General features: G+C 35.4%; 1 protein-coding gene across 1 annotated transcript in view; it reads left to right on the plus strand.

The window, feature by feature from the left end:
- The window catches only part of LOC110037951 (protein CELLULOSE SYNTHASE INTERACTIVE 3), a 38,238-nt gene extending 20,392 nt beyond the window's left edge, over positions 1–17,846 (plus strand). The window contains exons 4-7 of the mRNA XM_020742699.1: positions 8,733–11,277; positions 16,410–16,861; positions 16,942–17,058; positions 17,136–17,846. Coding sequence (XP_020598358.1) covers positions 8,733–11,277; positions 16,410–16,861; positions 16,942–17,058; positions 17,136–17,294 — 3,273 coding nt within the window. The 3' untranslated portion in view covers positions 17,295–17,846. The remainder of the gene's footprint in view (positions 1–8,732; positions 11,278–16,409; positions 16,862–16,941; positions 17,059–17,135) is intronic.
- Positions 17,847–18,604: the final 758 nt, after the last annotated feature.

The raw sequence follows: 18,604 nt of genomic DNA on the forward strand, positions 1-18,604 counted from the left end.
GTGAATAATAAAGTGAAGTAAATTTTCCTTTTCAAACCTATTTTCAACAAGTTCTGACATTAATATAGTGGAAGAAGAATAGTAAGAAATATGATATTGTTAGAGGGAGGAAATAAAAGAGGAGGAAACATTTAGAGCAAAATTTACTACATTGGCTAACAAATTAAAATCCACCAGCACTCCACAGTTGAGTTCTTGAGCTTGCTATTATTTTCTCTTTTATAATTACTTTATAGTTCATCATACTTACTGATGTAATGATGCTTTCAAGTGTATTGCACTTTTCTTAATAAATCCCTCACTATGTCCTACTCTTTCTCTGTGATGGTGATGGCCTCCATCAAAACAGAAATTAGATGTGAATTCAAGTCAATAATGATAGATCCCTCAATGATGAAAGAGCAAAATAGAAAACAATTGAAATCCAATTTGCTTTGAAATTTCCTCTTTTTTCCTATCTTATAAAATAGGGGAACCAATACGGCACAAAAACAAAAATCAAAATAATACTAGTGAATACCTCACTTTGAAACCTAGAGACAATATCATTGCCTCAGACCATGAGTCTTCTCAGAAAATCCTATCAAACCATGTGATGAGTCATTTTTTCTTACACGATAAGAGGTTGGTTGATCGCTCAAGAAATTTGAATTTAATAACTTAGCATTTAAAATCTATTACGTTGACATAGAATTACAACCAAACAGTTGAAAAATAAGAAAGTCAAGATATAGATTAAACTTTTAAACTATTTTATTAAATGACAGCACTGCAATTAAGAAAACTTGGCGAAGTGAGCATTGGTTGGTCTAAATATTTGATCTACGATTATGACTCAAATTCATTTATTGTGATTAAATCATGCAACCACAAGTCTCAAGTCATCAAAGACAAATGGCAAGATAGCCGCAAAAAGTGACTAAATAAATTCAATCTTTCAGTCCTTCCATATAAGTAGCTTCATTCATGCCCTTTGTTGGAGGATGTTTGGTAAACATTGCCTAAAGATCAGCAAAAACTCGTTCCCACCCAACAAACCTCAATATTAAATTCTTTGATGTTTTCAAACCTGTACTGGAGGGCAACATTAGAGTTCTCCATTCTCCCTTCACAGAGATGAATAAAACTCCTTGTTTCTCGTAGCTTTTCTCTCAAGATGACATTAAATTCTCATCCTGTTCAAGGCACGTGATGACATTAAAATTCTCATCCTGTTCAAGGCACGAAAAGACTTTTTACGAAAAATCAATTTTTTTAAAAAAGAAAACACTTTTAGACTAAGATCTCTTCACCTTATCCTCAAGTTGAGCACCAGGATTTTTGTATCTTTTACCTTATCAAAAGCATCTCCATTTTGTCACATTAAAAGGGATTCTTCCTTCATATGTTGTTGTATTTAGAACTTGAATATTCATGCCAACCAAAAGGTTCCCTTTAAGACACATTTTATTCTGTATCTCATGCATTCTCGGCTATTCATAGTAGCCCCACTAGAATTCTTCAAAGTGATAGGCCTAGAAGAATCCAATAATATAGAGCTGTTAAAAGTATTAGCAATTATATAGAGTCCTCAATTGATAACTCTAATGACAAAACTTCCATTACACGCAAAGACAAATGGTGATTGAGTTGCCAACTACTGGTTTATGATTACAAACAAACTCTGAGGGAGTAAGAAATTCGGCAGCAGCCATTCCCACTTCCAAGATAATATTAAGGAAATTGTTTGTCCAAAAGTGAGACAAATTATCTCCATAATGTTATCCTCAAGAAGATGTGGCGTCTCCAATATTAAAGAGAAAACCGTAATGGTTTCAAATTAACTGGATCACTTGGGGGAGGAACGAACAAGCCTTCTTTAACTTCCATTCAAAGGTTATTGATAATGGGGAGAGATTTTTGAGGTGTCATCATCAAAAGAATAGAAGTTGTTAGGAAAATGTGTCAAGACAGGTATATTATAGGTGCTTATGTATTAGAAATTTGTTTTACGATAAATTTCTCAAATTAAGAGGCAAATCCACAAATCATTGAATTTAAGGCCAAATTAGCTATCAACTTGTATCTCACTGACCCGACCCGCAATTACGCAGATCTTTATATTCCAAAAGATGGGAAAAACTTGACCCAATTTATATTTAGCGGCTAGTGTGAACAAATCGATATGTTATAAAATTTAGAATTTTTGATTAATAGTTTACACAATTGGGGTACTTCGCAAATATACATATTGTTTCAAGTAATATAAAGTTTTCTATAAAAATCCCAGTATCGATTCCTCATAGAAGTGGTAATTCTTTATATAGAATTTTAGTGAAACTTTTACTTAAAACTGCAGAAATTAATCTAAAAAATATAATAGCATGTTCGGGCGTAAAGTAAAGTTACTAAATTCCTACAAGTTATGTTTAAAACTAAATGTAAACGCATAAATTCTAAACTATGCTAAATGTAAAAGAGAGTTCTAATTATGAAAAAAATCTTTTCCCTTGCAATGAGTTCATAATCTGTGTAAGAATCAAAATATTTAAATGTTTAAATTGTGTATTGTGACAAATAGGAACATACCTATTCTTTACCCTCTCTCGAGTTCATAAAAAATATTAGCTAATCTAAAGTAAGTTCCTGATTGTTTGGTAGTGCTAAGTAAATTGTAGCCTCTCACTTCTAGATTACCCACTGCGCCCTCTCCATAGGACAAATCAGGGAATTAGGTTCAAACTCTAGACCAAATTGGTAAAGGATCTAGCCTGTCATCTTAGAAACATCAATTCTATACCCATTAAAATTTATTCTCTATCTATTTGCACTCTCCTTAGATTTTGGTTGCCCTTCTCGTAAGGTTCGTGTGATACTTATTAGTTGGGTGAAATCATAGCTCTCGGGCCATTATGTTTTGCAACGGATTTTAATATTACAAGTGACCAGTTTGCAAAGTAAATGAAGAACCGATGAAAATACCATCACAATTTTGGTAATAAAAGAAGTTTTAAACAAATCAATTCCTCCACATGATTACTTCTTATTATAAGGAGAAATAAAAAGAAAACTATTCAGAATTCATAGGGATAACAAAACAAAATATGATTTATGTTAAAACTCAAATTCACAAAATAAAACTTAAACAAATGTAAAAATATTTATCTCAAACTCTTCCTCAAGCAATCCTCTAAAGTTCTCTGACTTCCTTGACTTCAATAGACTCTTACATGACTCTTACATGACTCACAAAACTCTAACAATCACAAAGACTCACCATTCTCTCAATATGGTTGTAACCCACTAATACGTCCTCGATAACTCACCATATCTAACACAATGAAATTTATATGGAAGATAAATTTTACCCACTTTCACTAATACGACCTCGATAACCCCCTTAGGATAAGTGATAGATCAATCAACTAACTGAAGGGTTATAGTAGTGAGAAAAATCATTCCTAAACCTAACCTTCTGAATATAGATAATGACATGAGGTTAATGCTAGCTCCTAAATCACATAAAGTTTTTTCCACAAGATTTTTCTAAAATTGCACAAGGTATAGTGAAGCTATCAGGATGCTTAAGTTTCTTAAGAAGTTTTTTTTGAATTATTGCACTACATTCTTCGCTTAATGCAACAATTTTATAATATTCAAATTTCTTTTTTTTTGTTTAAAATCTCTTTCATAAATTTAGCATAACGTGGCATTTGTTCCAAAAGGAATTATGATTGTGAGCTTTTTAAATATCTCAAAAAACTTTAAAAATTATTGATCCAGTTTTTGTTGTCTAATTCTCTGAGGAAAACAGGTGGTGATCTTTCTAAATTAATCTTACTTGGAGAGACAGATTTTTCCACATCCTTAGGAACAGTTTCTTCAGGTTTTTCAGTTTTTACAGTTTCTCTCTCAACTTCAATCTCTTTTTAAATTCCAGCATTTAATTCATTTCCACTTCTGAGTTTAACAGCTTTAAGTTGCTCTTGTTTTTTGTTTTCAGTATTACTCGGAAGTGTCCCTGATGGCCAATTGCTAAGTGCATTAACAATTTATCTCAGTTAATTCTCAATATTTCTAATTGCAGCACTCCGATTTTGTAATTGATTCTTCATCTGTAACATCACTTCTTTTATAGACAACTTCTTTTCTTTAAATTGTTGGTTATTAAAGTCAGGATGATAAGTTCTTTAGTTAATATTTCTCTGGTTGTTTCAATTTCCCAATTGCTTCGCTTGATTTTTCTCCCATTCTGATTTCCATCACGAAATTATTATTCCAGTTAAATTTTGGGTGGTTTTTTTAACCTGAGTTGTAATAGTTAGAATATGGGTTATTGGGTCTATTATTAGTTGCATTTAAATACTCTAATGATGATTGAGAATTAACCATTTGTCCCAATGAATTTTCTTTAATCACATGAGGTGTTTGAGAAAATTTCATACTAAATTGGTCTATTTTCCTTGATATCGCAACAACTTGAGATGCCAGAATAGAAGTAGCATCATTATCGTGAATACTTGTTACTTTCTTAGAATTTACATTTTCAGAAGGTCATTGAAAATTATTAGTGGACATCTCTTCAATTAATGCATAAGGTTTATCTAATAGTTTTGACATTAATGAAGCTCCAGCCGCAACATCTGTAATAGATCTAAGAGATCCTATTAACCCATTATAAAATATTTGAATAACTAATCAGTCTGGTAAGTCATGATGTGGACATTTTTTTAGGAGTTCTTTAAATCATTCTCAAGCTTCATATATTTACTCACCTTCATACTGAGTAAATGAAGTAATGTCATTTCTAAGCTTAGCAGTTTTTGAAGGTGGAAAATACTTAGCTAAGAATTTATTTGTTAAACCTTCCCAAGTTCTAATAGATCAAGGTGTTAAAGAGTTTAATCACATCTTAACTTTATCCCTTAAGGAAAAAGGAAAATGTCTGAGCCTAACAACATCGTTTGATACACTATCGTACTTAAATGTAGCATATAGTTCTAGAAAACTTATACGATATAAATTTGGATCCTCAGATGGTGTTTTCTCAAACATATTATTTTGTACCATTTGGATAATAGTTGGTTTAAGTTCGAATGAGTTAGCCGTTACAACAAGGATTTGATGTTTAAATGAATTTCATCTGCTATAAGGTTTTCATTGTCCTTTAAAGGACTTTGTACACAATGTTGTTCATTTTCAGCAGTTTGAATATCAATGTTATTATGTGATGTGTTAGCCATTTCTTGCAAATTGTGAAGTTTTTTTTGTTTTATGATTTTTCCATTCGTTCTTTCTAACTCAGAGTCATAAGGTACTAACCTTTCAGATCCTGAACTATGCATATAAAATGTGAAAGTTCAGAAAATAAAATAAAACCATCAAAATAACAAAATCTTCTAAAAATTTTTTTAGTTTTTTAAATTTTTTTTGGTTTTGAAAATATTTTTGAAATATTTTTAACAACACTATAATTTTTCTAAAATAATTCCACTGTTTAAATAAATTTTTAATGTTTTAAAAAAATTTTGTCGCTTCCCTGACAACGGCGCTAAAAAGTTAACCTGACCCGCAATTATGTAGATTTTTATATTCCAAAAGATGACAAAAAAATTTTTCAATTTATATTTAGCGGCGAGTGTAAACAAATCGATATGTTATAAAATTTAAATTTTTTTATTAATAGTTTACACACTATGAGTATTACCCAAGTATATGTATCGTTTCAAGTAATATAAAGTTTTCTATAAAAATTTCAGTATCGATCCCACAGGAAAGCGGTAATCTTTGTATAAACTTTTAGTAAAACTTTTACTTAATACTGCAGAAATGAATCTAGAAAATATAATAGCAAGTTTAGGTGTAAAGTAAAGCTACTAAATTCCTACAAGTTCTGTTTAAAATTAAATGTAAACGTAGAAATTCTAAACTATGCTAAAGGTAAAAGAGAGTTCTAATCATGAAAAGAATCTTCCCTTGCAATGAGTTCATAATTTGTATGGGAATCAAAATGTTTAAATGTTTAAATTGTGACAAATATGAGCATACATCTTATTTACCCTCTTTCGAGTGCATAAAGAATATTAGCTAATCTAAAGTAAGTTTCTGATTGTATGGTAGTGCTGAGTAGATTCTAGTCTCACTCTTAGATTACACAGTATGTCCTCTCTATAGGACCTACCAGGGACTCATGTTCCAACTCTAGACCAAATTGGTAAAGAAACTAGCCTGTCACCTTAGAAACACCAATTTTATGCCCATCAAAACATGTCTTCCTATCTATTTGCACTCTCCTTAGATTTTGGTCGCACTTATTGTAAGGTTAGTGTGATACTCACTAGTTGGGTGAAATCATAGTCCTCCCGGGTCATTATGCTTCGTAACGGGCTTTAACATTACAATTGGCCAGTTTGCAAAGTAAATGAAGAACCGGTGAAAATACCATAACTATTTTAGGAATAAAAGATGTTCTAAACAAATCAATTCCTCCAAATGATTACTTGTTGCAAGGAGAAAGAAAAGAAAAACTACTCATAATTTATGAGATAACAAAACAAAACATGATTTATATTAAAACTCAAGTTCACAACACAAAACTTAAACAAAAGTATAAATACCTATCTCAAACTCTTCCCCAAGCAATCCTCTGAAGTTCTCTGACTTCCTTGACTTCAATAAACTCTTACATGACTCACAAAACTCCAGCAATCACAAAGACTTACCACTCTCAATTCTCCCCCCAAAATATTACTACACATTGAGGAGGAGGCAAGTGCAAAAAATTCGACCAATAAAATATGTTAAACATACCGATAACCAGTGCTCATATATCTATCTAAAGAAAATAAACAAAAAAAATTGTAATAAACTGATAAGCATCATTCATATATATTTCATCCAATTGCATCTACTGATTGTTCAGACATGTAAAAATATTGCTAACTTATCTATCATGCAAATTTCAAATATGCAGCAAAGCATATGCAATTTTATTTATAAAATTATCAGTAGAAGAAAACTAAAAAAAGGGAGTGCTCGATAATCTTTACCCTAAAATGTTACTCCAAAGTTAGGATATTTAAAATAATAAACCTTTAAAAAACAAATGAACAAATCTCATATGTTTTCTATTCCATAGCTTCTACTGTTTGATGAGGATTATTATAGATGTTGCCAATTAATTTATCTTGCAAACTTCAACTTTGCATCAAAGCATTTGCAATACCAGGGGAAAAAAAAACAAATTAGTGCTCATAAATCTCCCCACAAAATGTTTATCTGCGCATATGCATAGGAAAAAGCAAGCTAATCAACCATCAAACATCAATGTGTACATATGTAGATTAAGAATATAAAAAATTTCACATAAGAAACAAGAAACACAAGGAGGAAGCTAATGAACAAAAAAAAAAAAAAAAAAAAAATCCATAGAGAAGAAAACTTCACTGTAATGTTGCAGCAAGTCGTCTGCCCCGAGCAGAGGGAGGGGGAGCAAAACCAGGTTTCAGCTCTAACGATACGAGTAACAAAGGGGGGCGGAGGCCAGGGGGTATATGCGAGGATAGGGATTGGGATTACTGGAAATTCGAAGGGCCAGGGATGTCAAAGGCACCTCGCAACGGAGCTCCAACCATAGAACGCCATCTCCCGCTTCCGTTTTAGCGTTCGACTTGTTGAGGCCCCTAACCAGCGGAACACTCAAATTAAAGGCCCCAAACGCGCCCTATGTTGGATGTGTTGTTTGGGTGATGGCAATGTCATATCTGTTGACAAAATTCAAATGTTGAGAGTAAAACATTTCCCTTCAAAAAGTGAACTGAACTTTAAAACTTTAATGCGTTGAATAAATTTGGTAGGAATATAAAATAACTTCTACTCCGTAATTTTTATTTGTTATTTGGTTCCAATTTAATTCATAGTTGATTGGATTTAAATAAGAATTTTTAACAAACGTCTCTTGCCACTAACAAATCTCTATCCAATCCTACTAAAAATTTTGAAGAAAATCTTACGGGCTCATTGATGTTCAACCACATGGCTCGTCAACTAAAAATAAGATCTTGATATGTCCGTCATTGACCAAATAAAATAAAAACTAATTTTGTACTCAGTTTCTCCTCAACCAAACAAGTTTGTGAAAAGCAATTTCGGTTTAATTTATTTCTCATTTTCTTTTACTCTATTTTAGTTCCTTTGAACCAAACAATATCTAATGTTAAAGCATAAAACAAAGCAAGAGAGAAGTAAAAAAATGGCTCATTGATCCGTACCAGCAGGGATATGAAGAGGTGAAAATGGCGTCCTAAGACTCTAAACCGTTATTGGAGGCAGATTAAATGGCGTAAAAGAGATAGGGAGGGGCTGTTGCTGTAGGATTTCAAGACAGGAGAAAAAAGTGAGGCAACCATCTGTCCTTAATTTTCCTGTTAAGTGTGCCCGCTTGAGACTTAGCTATTGGCATTACTATTGCATCACTTCATGAGTTTCTAATTCAGTTCTCTTGTGGAGTCGTTAATATGTTTTGCATGCTATGGCAATCCATTCAACACTGGGCTCCAAGTCATACCTTGTTACTATTATACTTGCGAAATTGTTTAAGAATGCGAGTGAGAAGTTAATTATTTTATCTTATTTTTTTTAAGCTTTTCTGTTTACCACCTCTTTCCTGTTATATTAAAATGGCTCTTTATGTTAGTTGATATTTTGTGCTTTATTTGGTCTATTTCCCTGTCTTATAATACTTCTGTATACAGGGTGAATTTGATGATACAGAGGGTGTATGGATTGGTGCCCTGCTTTTAGCTATTTCATTTCAGGAGGAAAAGGTTATTCAGTCACCAACAATCAATAGAATAATACCTTCACTATCTTTCTTGTTGATGTCGGATGAAATTAATGAAAAATATTTTGCTGCTCAAGCAATTGCTAGTCTTGTTTCTACTAGCAGAAAAGCCATACATCTTGCTATTGCAAATGCAGGTTCTGTTGGGGGATTGCTCAGCTTAGTTGGTCATGTAGAATCAGAAATGCCGCACCTTGTTGCTTTGTCTGAAGAGTTTAATCTTGTGAGAAACCCTGACAACATTGCACTGCAGCATTTGTTTGAGATAGAAGATATTAGGACTGGTGGCATTGCTCGTAAGTCAATACCTCTGTTGGTGGACCTTCTTAGACCACTGCCTGATAGGCCAAGGGCAGCTCCAATTGCTATCAATCTTTTGACCCAATTAGCAGAAGCAAATGATGCAAACAAATTGTTTATAGCTGAAGCTGGGGCTCTGGAAGCATTGACCAAGTATTTGTCTTTAAGCCCACAGGACTCCACTGAAATTTTTATAGTTGATCTTCTTGGTATCTTATACAGCAATCCGGACATACTTCAACATGATGTTTCTCTTGGCTCGTTGAGTCAGCTTATAGCTGTTTTACGGTTAGGGTCTAGAAGGGCTAGATTTAGTGCTGCAAGAGCTTTGCATGTGCTTTTTGGATCAGAGGATGTCAGAGATACTGAAATGGTCCGGCAAGCTATTCAACCATTGGTAGACATGCTTAATGCAGGATCTGAGATGGATCAGGAGGCAGCCCTTGTTGCACTGATCAAACTCACTGCTGGAAACATTGCGAATGCTTCAGCTTTGACCGATGTTGAAGAATCTCCACTTGAAAGTCTCTATAAGATTTTAGCATCCAGTTCATCTTTGAAACTGAAGACAAATGCTGCACAACTTTGCTATGTTATATTTGGAAGCTCAACCGTTAGTGATATGTTAATTGCTTCACAATGTTTACAACCCTTGATGTCACTAATGAGTTCAAGCAATGATGAAGCAATGGAGTCTGGTGTGCGTGCTTTCGAAAGGCTGCTGGATGATGAACAACTAGCAGACATTGCAGCCGAAAGTAATGTTGTATCACTCTTGGTTCAATTTGTTTCAGGGTCAAACCATAAACTTTCTGAGATCACTATCAATGCTTTGATAAAGTTAGGAAAGGATCGGCCTCACTGCAAACTTGAAATGGTGAATGCTGGAATTGTTGATAATGCACTTAAAATCCTCCTTGATGCGCCAGGTTCTTTATGCTCTTTGATTTCTGAGCTGCTCCGGATTTTAACCAACAATAGTGGCATTGCTAAAAGTGCCGATGCTGCAAGAATGGTAGAGCCCCTCTTTTCAGTTTTGCATCGTACGGACATTACTTTATGGGGACAGCATAGCACCTTGCAATCTCTTGTGAATATATTGGAGAAACCACAGAGCCTAGCTATCCTGAAATCAACTCCGAGCCAAGTTATTGAGCCTTTGATATCATTCCTAGAGTCCCCATCCCAAGCCATTCAACAGCTTGGCACTGAGTTATTGTCTCATCTTTTGGAGCAGGAACATTTCCAGCAAGACATTACTACCAAAAATGCAGTTATTCCTCTTGTTCAGCTTGCTGGCATTGGAATATTGAGTCTGCAGCAAACAGCAATAAAATCACTTGAGAGTATCTCCTTGAGTTGGCCTAAGGCTGTTGCCGATGCAGGGGGCATGTTTGAGCTTTCCAAGGTAATTGTTCAGGATGATCCTCTGCCAACTCAGGCACTGTGGGAATCTGCAGCATTGGTGCTGTCAAATATTCTTAAATCAAATCCAGAATATCATTTCAAAGTCCCACCAGTAGTGCTTGTGAAATTGCTTCACTCCACAGTGGAGAGCACAGTAGCAATAGCTCTGGGTGCTCTTATTGTTCAGGAGAAGCGTGATCCTTCATCTAGTGCAATGATGGCTGAGGCAGGTGCTGTAGATGCTCTCTTAGAGCTGCTAAGATGTCATCAGTGTGAAGAAGCTTCTGCAAGATTAATTGAAGCCTTATTCAATAATCCAAGAGTGCGAGAAAAGAAAACTTCCAAATATGCAATAGCTCCTCTATCTCAATATCTGTTAGATCCACAAACCAGGTCTCAACCAGCAAAATTTTTAGCAACCCTTGCGCTTGGTGATCTTTTTCAGCATGATGGACTTGCAAGAACCAGTGATGCTGTATCTGCATGCCGTGCTCTAATAAGCCTGCTTGAAGACCAACCGACTGAGGAGATGAAAATGGTGGCATTATGTGCATTGCAAAACTTAGTTATGCATAGCAGGACAAATAGGCGTGCAGTTGCGGAGGCTGGTGGAATTTTGGCACTTCAGGAACTACTACTGTCACAAAATGCTGAAGTCTGTGCGCAGGCTGCCTTGCTGATTAAATATTTATTTTCAAATCACACACTTCAAGAATATGTGTCAAATGAGCTCATCAGGTCTTTAACAGGTGAATTATTTGTACAATAGTTTGTAGTTCACTTGTAGAGATGTCAGTTAAAGTAACTATGCGAGTAGAAAGGTGAAGTAGAAAAGTTGGCACATGAGCTGCGCAAAAGGAAAACAATAGTTGACACCTCGTGGCATTCTACATGACTTAATAAAGAATGAGGCTTCAGAAAGCTGACTGCTAATAATTGATCTTAAGTTTAATGATGACAAGGATAATGATATATGTTGTATTTTGATCTGTCTAGGGGTGATGATTAGATCTTACCAATTGATAGAAAATGAGAAAGACATTAAAAAAAATGACGAAATGAATAAATTTGAATAAATTCACTAATACAAGGCTCTAGCTCTTGCAAGGACATGGCAAATGAGGGAAAGGAGTATAAAAGACTGAAACCTTGACTTTCCACGTGATCCACTATTTATGGGTTAGTATTTGGGGTCTCGAGTGCTATAGGAATATCTACATAGTAGGCAAAACATAGGTGAAAAATACAAAAAAAAAAAAAATACTAGGGCTAGTTTCTTTGATGTAAATATGGACCGAGTGTCCAAGTTTCTGTCAAAGTTACAGAATCACTTGTTAGATTAGGATGCATTTACGACTATACAAGCCTGTTTGGCCTGGTCAGCTTATGAAGATCGGTTTGGGCGAGGATGAGGTCGTCCAGGAACACGAATTGATGCTTCTTTTGGATGGTAGTGTGCATCCGCTTCATTGCTTGACAGTTAGTAGCCCTCCAATGTGAAGCAATACTTGATGCATAGTTTTTTTTGAAAAGTTGACTTGATTACTTAATATCATATTATTTAGATTTATATATATTTTTCATGTGTTATTGCAGTTGATCATAGGCGTATTCTTGATTCTAAACAACCTTGAGGTTTTAACATTCCTACGAGAGGAGATATTGATAAGGGCAATTTCTTAGATGAGGGAGAGTGTCGAGAGTGAGGTAGTCAGCCTTCAGAGGTGAGCCCCTCTCCCTCTATGGAAGAGCAACGGGACAAATACTTAAGAGGAGCAGGAGGCTCGTAAAGGTATAGGGCTAGATGTGGAGCCCGATGAGGCTAGGGATCTGATTAACGGTCTAGTCTTAGGAAGCGAGCCCCTTCTACAATCATAGCGCTAAACACTCGCAGGGGCGAGAATAAATACAGAGAGGTTGAGAGATAGGTTCGCCCCTTCTTGGTTTGTCTTATTCATTAATCATATGAGGTCCATCCAACGATTTGCCTGTTACAGAGTTTGTTGAGGTGCTGCATCAGCTTTCTTTAGGACTAGGTCATATACTCTGAAACTTTTCACCTTAACATGGGCATCGTTGTAAGTTGATTGTATTCTTACTTATTTGAGGAGCTTTGAGCACATCTTTCATCCGCTCATTGTATCTTTGACATTCTCCAAATTCTCACTTGTTATACATATAGTGGTTGAGATCTTTTGGTTGTGTTTGATTGATAAGAGTGCCTTTATCTTGTGTGATAGAAAGAACGGTGTTTGTCTCATAGCCTTTGATGAAGTTTTTCTAAGAACCCACAATGCAGATGACAAGTCGCCGACCTATTGTCTCCAGACACCTTCAGTCTTACATAAAAAGAATCCATATATTTGCTGCTTCAAAAAGTGCATTCATTTTGGAATGATGTATGCCAAATATCTTTTTTATATAGGGCTACTATGAATCTTCTCTATAGGTTAAGTTTTTATTTTAAAATTAAGTCAAATTCCTAGTGTGCACCACTCTATCTCCTTGACACAATTTTCCATTTGGGCAGTACTTAGGCGTCGAGCTTTTGATTTTTCTTGTCTAATTCTAATGACAAGGAGTCTGGTTCTAGTGTATTGGGCACCGAGCTCTCTATCTAAATTGCTAGATTTCACACTTGCATCTGGATTAGGTGCCTAGGCACTGAGTGTTCTATTTTGGGCATCTTGTTTTGGCCTGGGCACTAACCTAGTGCCGAACCTTAAGTTCGCTCCTAATTGTTTCGGTTTCACTCTTAATTACCTACTTCAAGGGTTGATTTGTTACGACCCAGGTAGAATTGACTAAGAAATAAGGATGAGTTAATTTGGCTATAATGATAAGTGTGATGACTTCTTTTCCTATGATATGGTAATTTAGTTTAGCCTTGCAAATTGCCTTTCTTACATAATAGATGGGCCATTGCTTCTTCCCCTTTTTTTGAATTATTGAATTTACTATCTCTTCTCTAACTCCCGAGTATAATAGTAAATTTTTGCCTGGTTGCGGGCTTGTAGCATCGGCGGCAAGGTTAGTAGTGATTTCATATCTTGGAAGGCCTTTTTATTTTTGGCACTCTATAAGATTCTAAAGTATGGTGAACATCTTTAACTTGACTTTGATATAAACCTAGTCCAACTAATTGTCCATTAATTCAATTCCTTGGTGTTTATTAGAGCTAGCATCTTCATAATGGCTTCTGCCTTAGTTAATTTTACTTTTATTCCATTAGGAGCTAATGAAAATCTCAAACCATACCAAATTCGACTTATAGGTGCACTTTAGTGGGGCTTATGTTGAATTTCTTAAGGGTAATGAATGTTTCAATAAAATCATCAATATGCCGTTTTGGACCTCTACTTTAAATATTAAGTTGTCTAATTAAAACTCGTATGTTCCTCCCATTTTGTTATGTAAATATGAGATCCATGGCTCTCTAATAAGTCACTCTGACATTCTTTAGACTCAATGATATGATATTAAGGTAGTGCAATCAACACTTATGGTAAAAGCCCTTTTTTTTCAACATCTAGGAGATGCATCTGGTTTGATTATTGTTTGAGTAAGCATCCAAAAAGCTCATAATAGAATTGCTGACTGCATAATTGACTAGGGCTTCTATTTGTAATAATGTATAGCTATCCTCATTGGGTTAAACTCAAATTTATAAAATCGTCGAACATCCCTTTTCATTTATCTCAGGCACCAGTATCACAATATATTACACTTTTCTAATAAAATTTGCTTAGAGTAATTTCTACCTGCGTTGAGATTTCTAACATCCTAATTTAAAGGTTTCTAGATCGTGACGGTTGGTGAGGCTGGTAGATAGGTTGATAGACATGTGCCTCTAATTTGGGATATTTGGGGCATAAATTCTCTTCCGGGATCAGCTTCTGCCACTTTGCTAGATTATGTCGTTTGTGTGACCTGTTGGGGTTCTCATTTTGCTATTGTTTTCCTTTGCGTTAACATGTGCATTAGCCGGATCCAACAATTTGGCCGAGTTGCTCAACCTTCGCAGACTGAGTGTGTAGTGAGAAGCACTTTGTGGAGGCTTTGCGTTAAGGAGGCTTGAGCCACCATTGGTTCTAGGTCTTTAATCTCCAACACCTTCTTTTGGAACCTGGTTACTTATGGACTTGATAGTCTTCTAGTGCATCCTTAGAAATGCTAATGAGCCCTTATGTGGCTATTGAGTAATGCTAGTTTGAGTGATGAATATTCTTCCGAAATCTGCAAACATAATCATTCCCAAAGGTTGGCAGGAAAATCACCTAAGCACTAACTTTTAAATGTCAGAAAATTCGGCACTTTAGTGCGCTGTTTATTTCAGCGAGGGAGGTAGCTAACTCGAAATATGCTACATGGTTGGTTAGGTTAGTCGATCTTGGTACGATTTAAGATTGAGAATTTTGAATCTAAGAGGCTTGATTTCAACATTTTTTTTTTGTTAAAAAGCATTTGTCTATTGCATTCTTCTATGGACCCGTCCCTCAATTCACTTGAGCTCAGGGAATGACTCTCCTTCCTCGGTCTCTGGGTAATAACTCCCATATAGTAATTGCAAGGTTCTTCCCTTTGAACATCTCCTGGTCATTGAGTTTGTTGATTTTACTGGCAATGCCACCTATGGAGTCATCCTTAGAAGCTATTCGATGACACCCTGAATCATTCTCCCTCACTGTTCTGCCAATCTTTTTTCAATATAGTTTTCATTTATGTAATCTGCTAATTCATTACAAGGTTTTGATTATTCTTTCTTATTGAATCTTCTACTAGATGGTTCTCTTGGGATGGGTCTTTATTATGCTCTTCAATAGATTTCTGAATGTTCTTATGATTTTAGGCCATATGTCTAAGCTCACCGCACCTCAAAGGATGTTAGCTCTCGATTTGTTTGTGAATGATGCTCAAATCTTTTCGATTTGAAATGAGTTAGGCTAGTAAAAAAAAAATTGATAGAGTAAGTCCTCTAATACGAGGGCTCCAAATACCACAAAGATATAACAAATGATAGAAAGGAGTATAAAAGATCGAACCGTTCATTATCCTTGAGATCCATTAGTTTTTGTTCAGGATCCAGCGTCTTGAGCACTAAAGGAAAAACTAATAACCAACACGTGTGAAAGAACAAAAAAAACTGCATAATAACCAACACCTGTGAAAATAACAAAAAATTAGACGCTAGTTGTCTTGATGCAAACTAAGACTAGGTGTCAGATTTACTGAAGAAGCCATAGAATCTCTCATTAGATTAGGATGCATCTATGATTATGGTCAGTCTGCTTGCCCTAGTCGCTTTATGAAAATTGGTTTGGGTGAGGATGATGTTGGCTTAGAGCTTTAGTTGATGCTTCCTTTGGATCAGTGTGTGTATCCGCGTTGTTGCTGACGGGCAGAAGCCTAATTGCCTGCTAGGCAAGCCCATATTTTAGACCGAACTAGCAAGATGCCTCCATCAAACTCGGTGAGAGTCCATTATGAGTTCTGTTGGGTGATGTAGGGCTGAATCCAGTCTAAAGACTTTGTACCCTTTGTCACTGATACCGGGCAGATTTACCCTAAGGGGGTACAATATACAATTCGACCATTTCTAAAATGTGCTTTGATCTGAAGATATTTATACGACCATAAGTTGTCTGTCTCATAAAATTGAAACAAACTAGGTTGATAATTTTGCCAATATAATTGGGCTAATGCTGACTCTAACATATGGTTCTTAATTTGTAATGAATATTGAAGAATGCTCCATAAATTGGACTAGTTATTGGAAACAGTAGTATCATTTTTCTGTTCATTCTTTTTTTAAAAATTCAACCATCCACTAGTTCCAACAATTTACAGTCCTGACTTTCTATTTGCATTGCTCTTTATGCAGCTGCATTGGAGAACGAGTTGTGGTCCAATGCTACTACAAATGAAGAAGTTCTAAGAACTATATATGTGATATTCTCAAACTTCAAAAAGCTAAGAACATCTGAAGCAGCTCTGTGCATTCCCCAATTGGTAGGTGCATTGAAGACTGGAAGTGAGCCCGCTCAGGATTCAGTGCTCGACACACTTTGCTTGTTAAAAGATTCATGGTCTGAGATGAATGAAGATATTGCAAAAGCACAGGCTCTAATTGCTGCCGAAGCAATACCCATACTGCAATTGCTCATGAAGACTTGCCCTCCCAGCTTTCATGAAAGAGCGGACAGTTTACTCCACTGCTTGCCTGGATGCTTGACAGTGACTATTAAGCGAGGGAACAACTTGAAGCAGACGATGGGAAGTACGAATGCATTTTGTCGCTTAAAGATCGGAAATGGCCCTCCAAGGCAAACTAAGGTATGGCATAATTTGGAAAAGTTTTAATTCCTATCATTCTCATAACTGCTTTTATTTCCCTGTTTATTCCCTTATGTCAGGTGGTAAGCCATAATACATGCCCGGAATGGAAGGAAGGCTTTACTTGGGCTTTTGATGTCCCCCCAAAAGGACAAAAGCTTTACATTCTATGTAAAAGCAAAAATACTTTTGGAAAGGTACAAATAAAAGAAGAAAAAAGATTGTAATCCTTTTTTTCTATTTGTTGGGACTCATTTTACTTGTTTAATTACAGACTACTCTTGGAAGAGTAACCATCCAGATTGACAAAGTAGTAACAGAGGGACTGTATAGTGGGCTCTTCAGTCTAAGCCATGACAACAACAAAGATTTGTCAAGAACACTTGAAATTGATATTCTCTGGTCAAATAGGATATCTGGTGATGAAGTGTGATTCCTGAAAGTGCTACCGTTGGATTTTATTAACCGGACCGTAGCGTAATGGCAGAAATATCTTTCTGTAAATATTTGAAAGATTTCATGGCTTGCCTAAGGTGTAATAGCCTATGGAGCAAAGCTCAGCATTCTGCAGTGACTGGTGCCGCCACTGAACCATATGCTACTGAGGTTAGATCCAGATGTAGATAATGATTTCGTCAATTCTACTTGATGCTCTTTAGGTTTGTACAGATTAGTTTGTATTTGTCTCTGCTATGATTTTATGATGGTTAGGAATGCCATTAGAGATTTGTTGTTTATTGGTGCTGCTTTCCTTAAATGATACAAGGCGAGCACCATGGTCTCTCTGTATTCGTGCTTGCAGGGGTAGGTTGTGCGAGAGGTTGCTCTTCATGAGATAACCCAATTGACAGATATCGTGCAGATAACAATTCTGTGATTTGCAGTAATCTAACCCACCCCAGATTTTCTATCTGGATGATTGTTTTGACGATTTAAAGATACTTGTCTCTTGTTTAGCAGCTTTATTATTATCTTTATGTTTAAATATCATCTTTCAATGTGCAAACTTTTTTTTCAAATTTTTTTTCTTACATCTTATCACTCATATCTTTCATATCACATAAAAATTGCCAAAATTAAGTAGTGGTATAAATGCAAAATTAAAATTTAGTTGTCAGATATGTTAAGATAGAGGAATATGGTAAATCTTCCTTTACTTTTTATATCTCCCAGATTAATATAATAATGTAAAAAATGAGTTATTTTGAATGTAGAACTGTTTAGAAGGCAGTAGTGGAATTTGGGCGTGCCCAATGTTTGTCCATATTTTGCCCGTTTCTATTTTCTTTGGCTCGAAATAAGCTTGTGCCCGAAATATTTGCATTTGGCTCAAAATGAGCTTGAATCAGTTTAGAGTTCGGCTCATAAGCTCGGAAGTCGGCTCGAACTTAGTTTGAGTCGGGCTCGTAAGCTTGAAAGGGAGAGAAAATATTCTCCTAAAGGCTGGTTTCACAGTCACGAGTAACATTTGAGCTTCATTTATGCATTTAAACAGTAATGAAAAAATGCTATCCACATGTATGAGACCAGAACCCATGTGTGGGCGGGTTTTTTCTTTTCATAAAGTTTATGCTGGCAGTTACATGCATGCCACCATTTCTTATGTAATGACGTATCAAACTCTTAAATACTACATAGCATCTAATTCTTTTGTATTTACATATTTAACCTCTAAATTTTAATTTTTATATTTATAAAAATAAACTTTTTGATATTATGTAAAAAATACCACTATTTTAAATT

Source organism: Phalaenopsis equestris, unplaced genomic scaffold, assembly GCF_001263595.1.
Source record: "Phalaenopsis equestris unplaced genomic scaffold, ASM126359v1 Scaffold227807, whole genome shotgun sequence".
Taxonomy (NCBI): domain Eukaryota; kingdom Viridiplantae; phylum Streptophyta; class Magnoliopsida; order Asparagales; family Orchidaceae; genus Phalaenopsis; species Phalaenopsis equestris.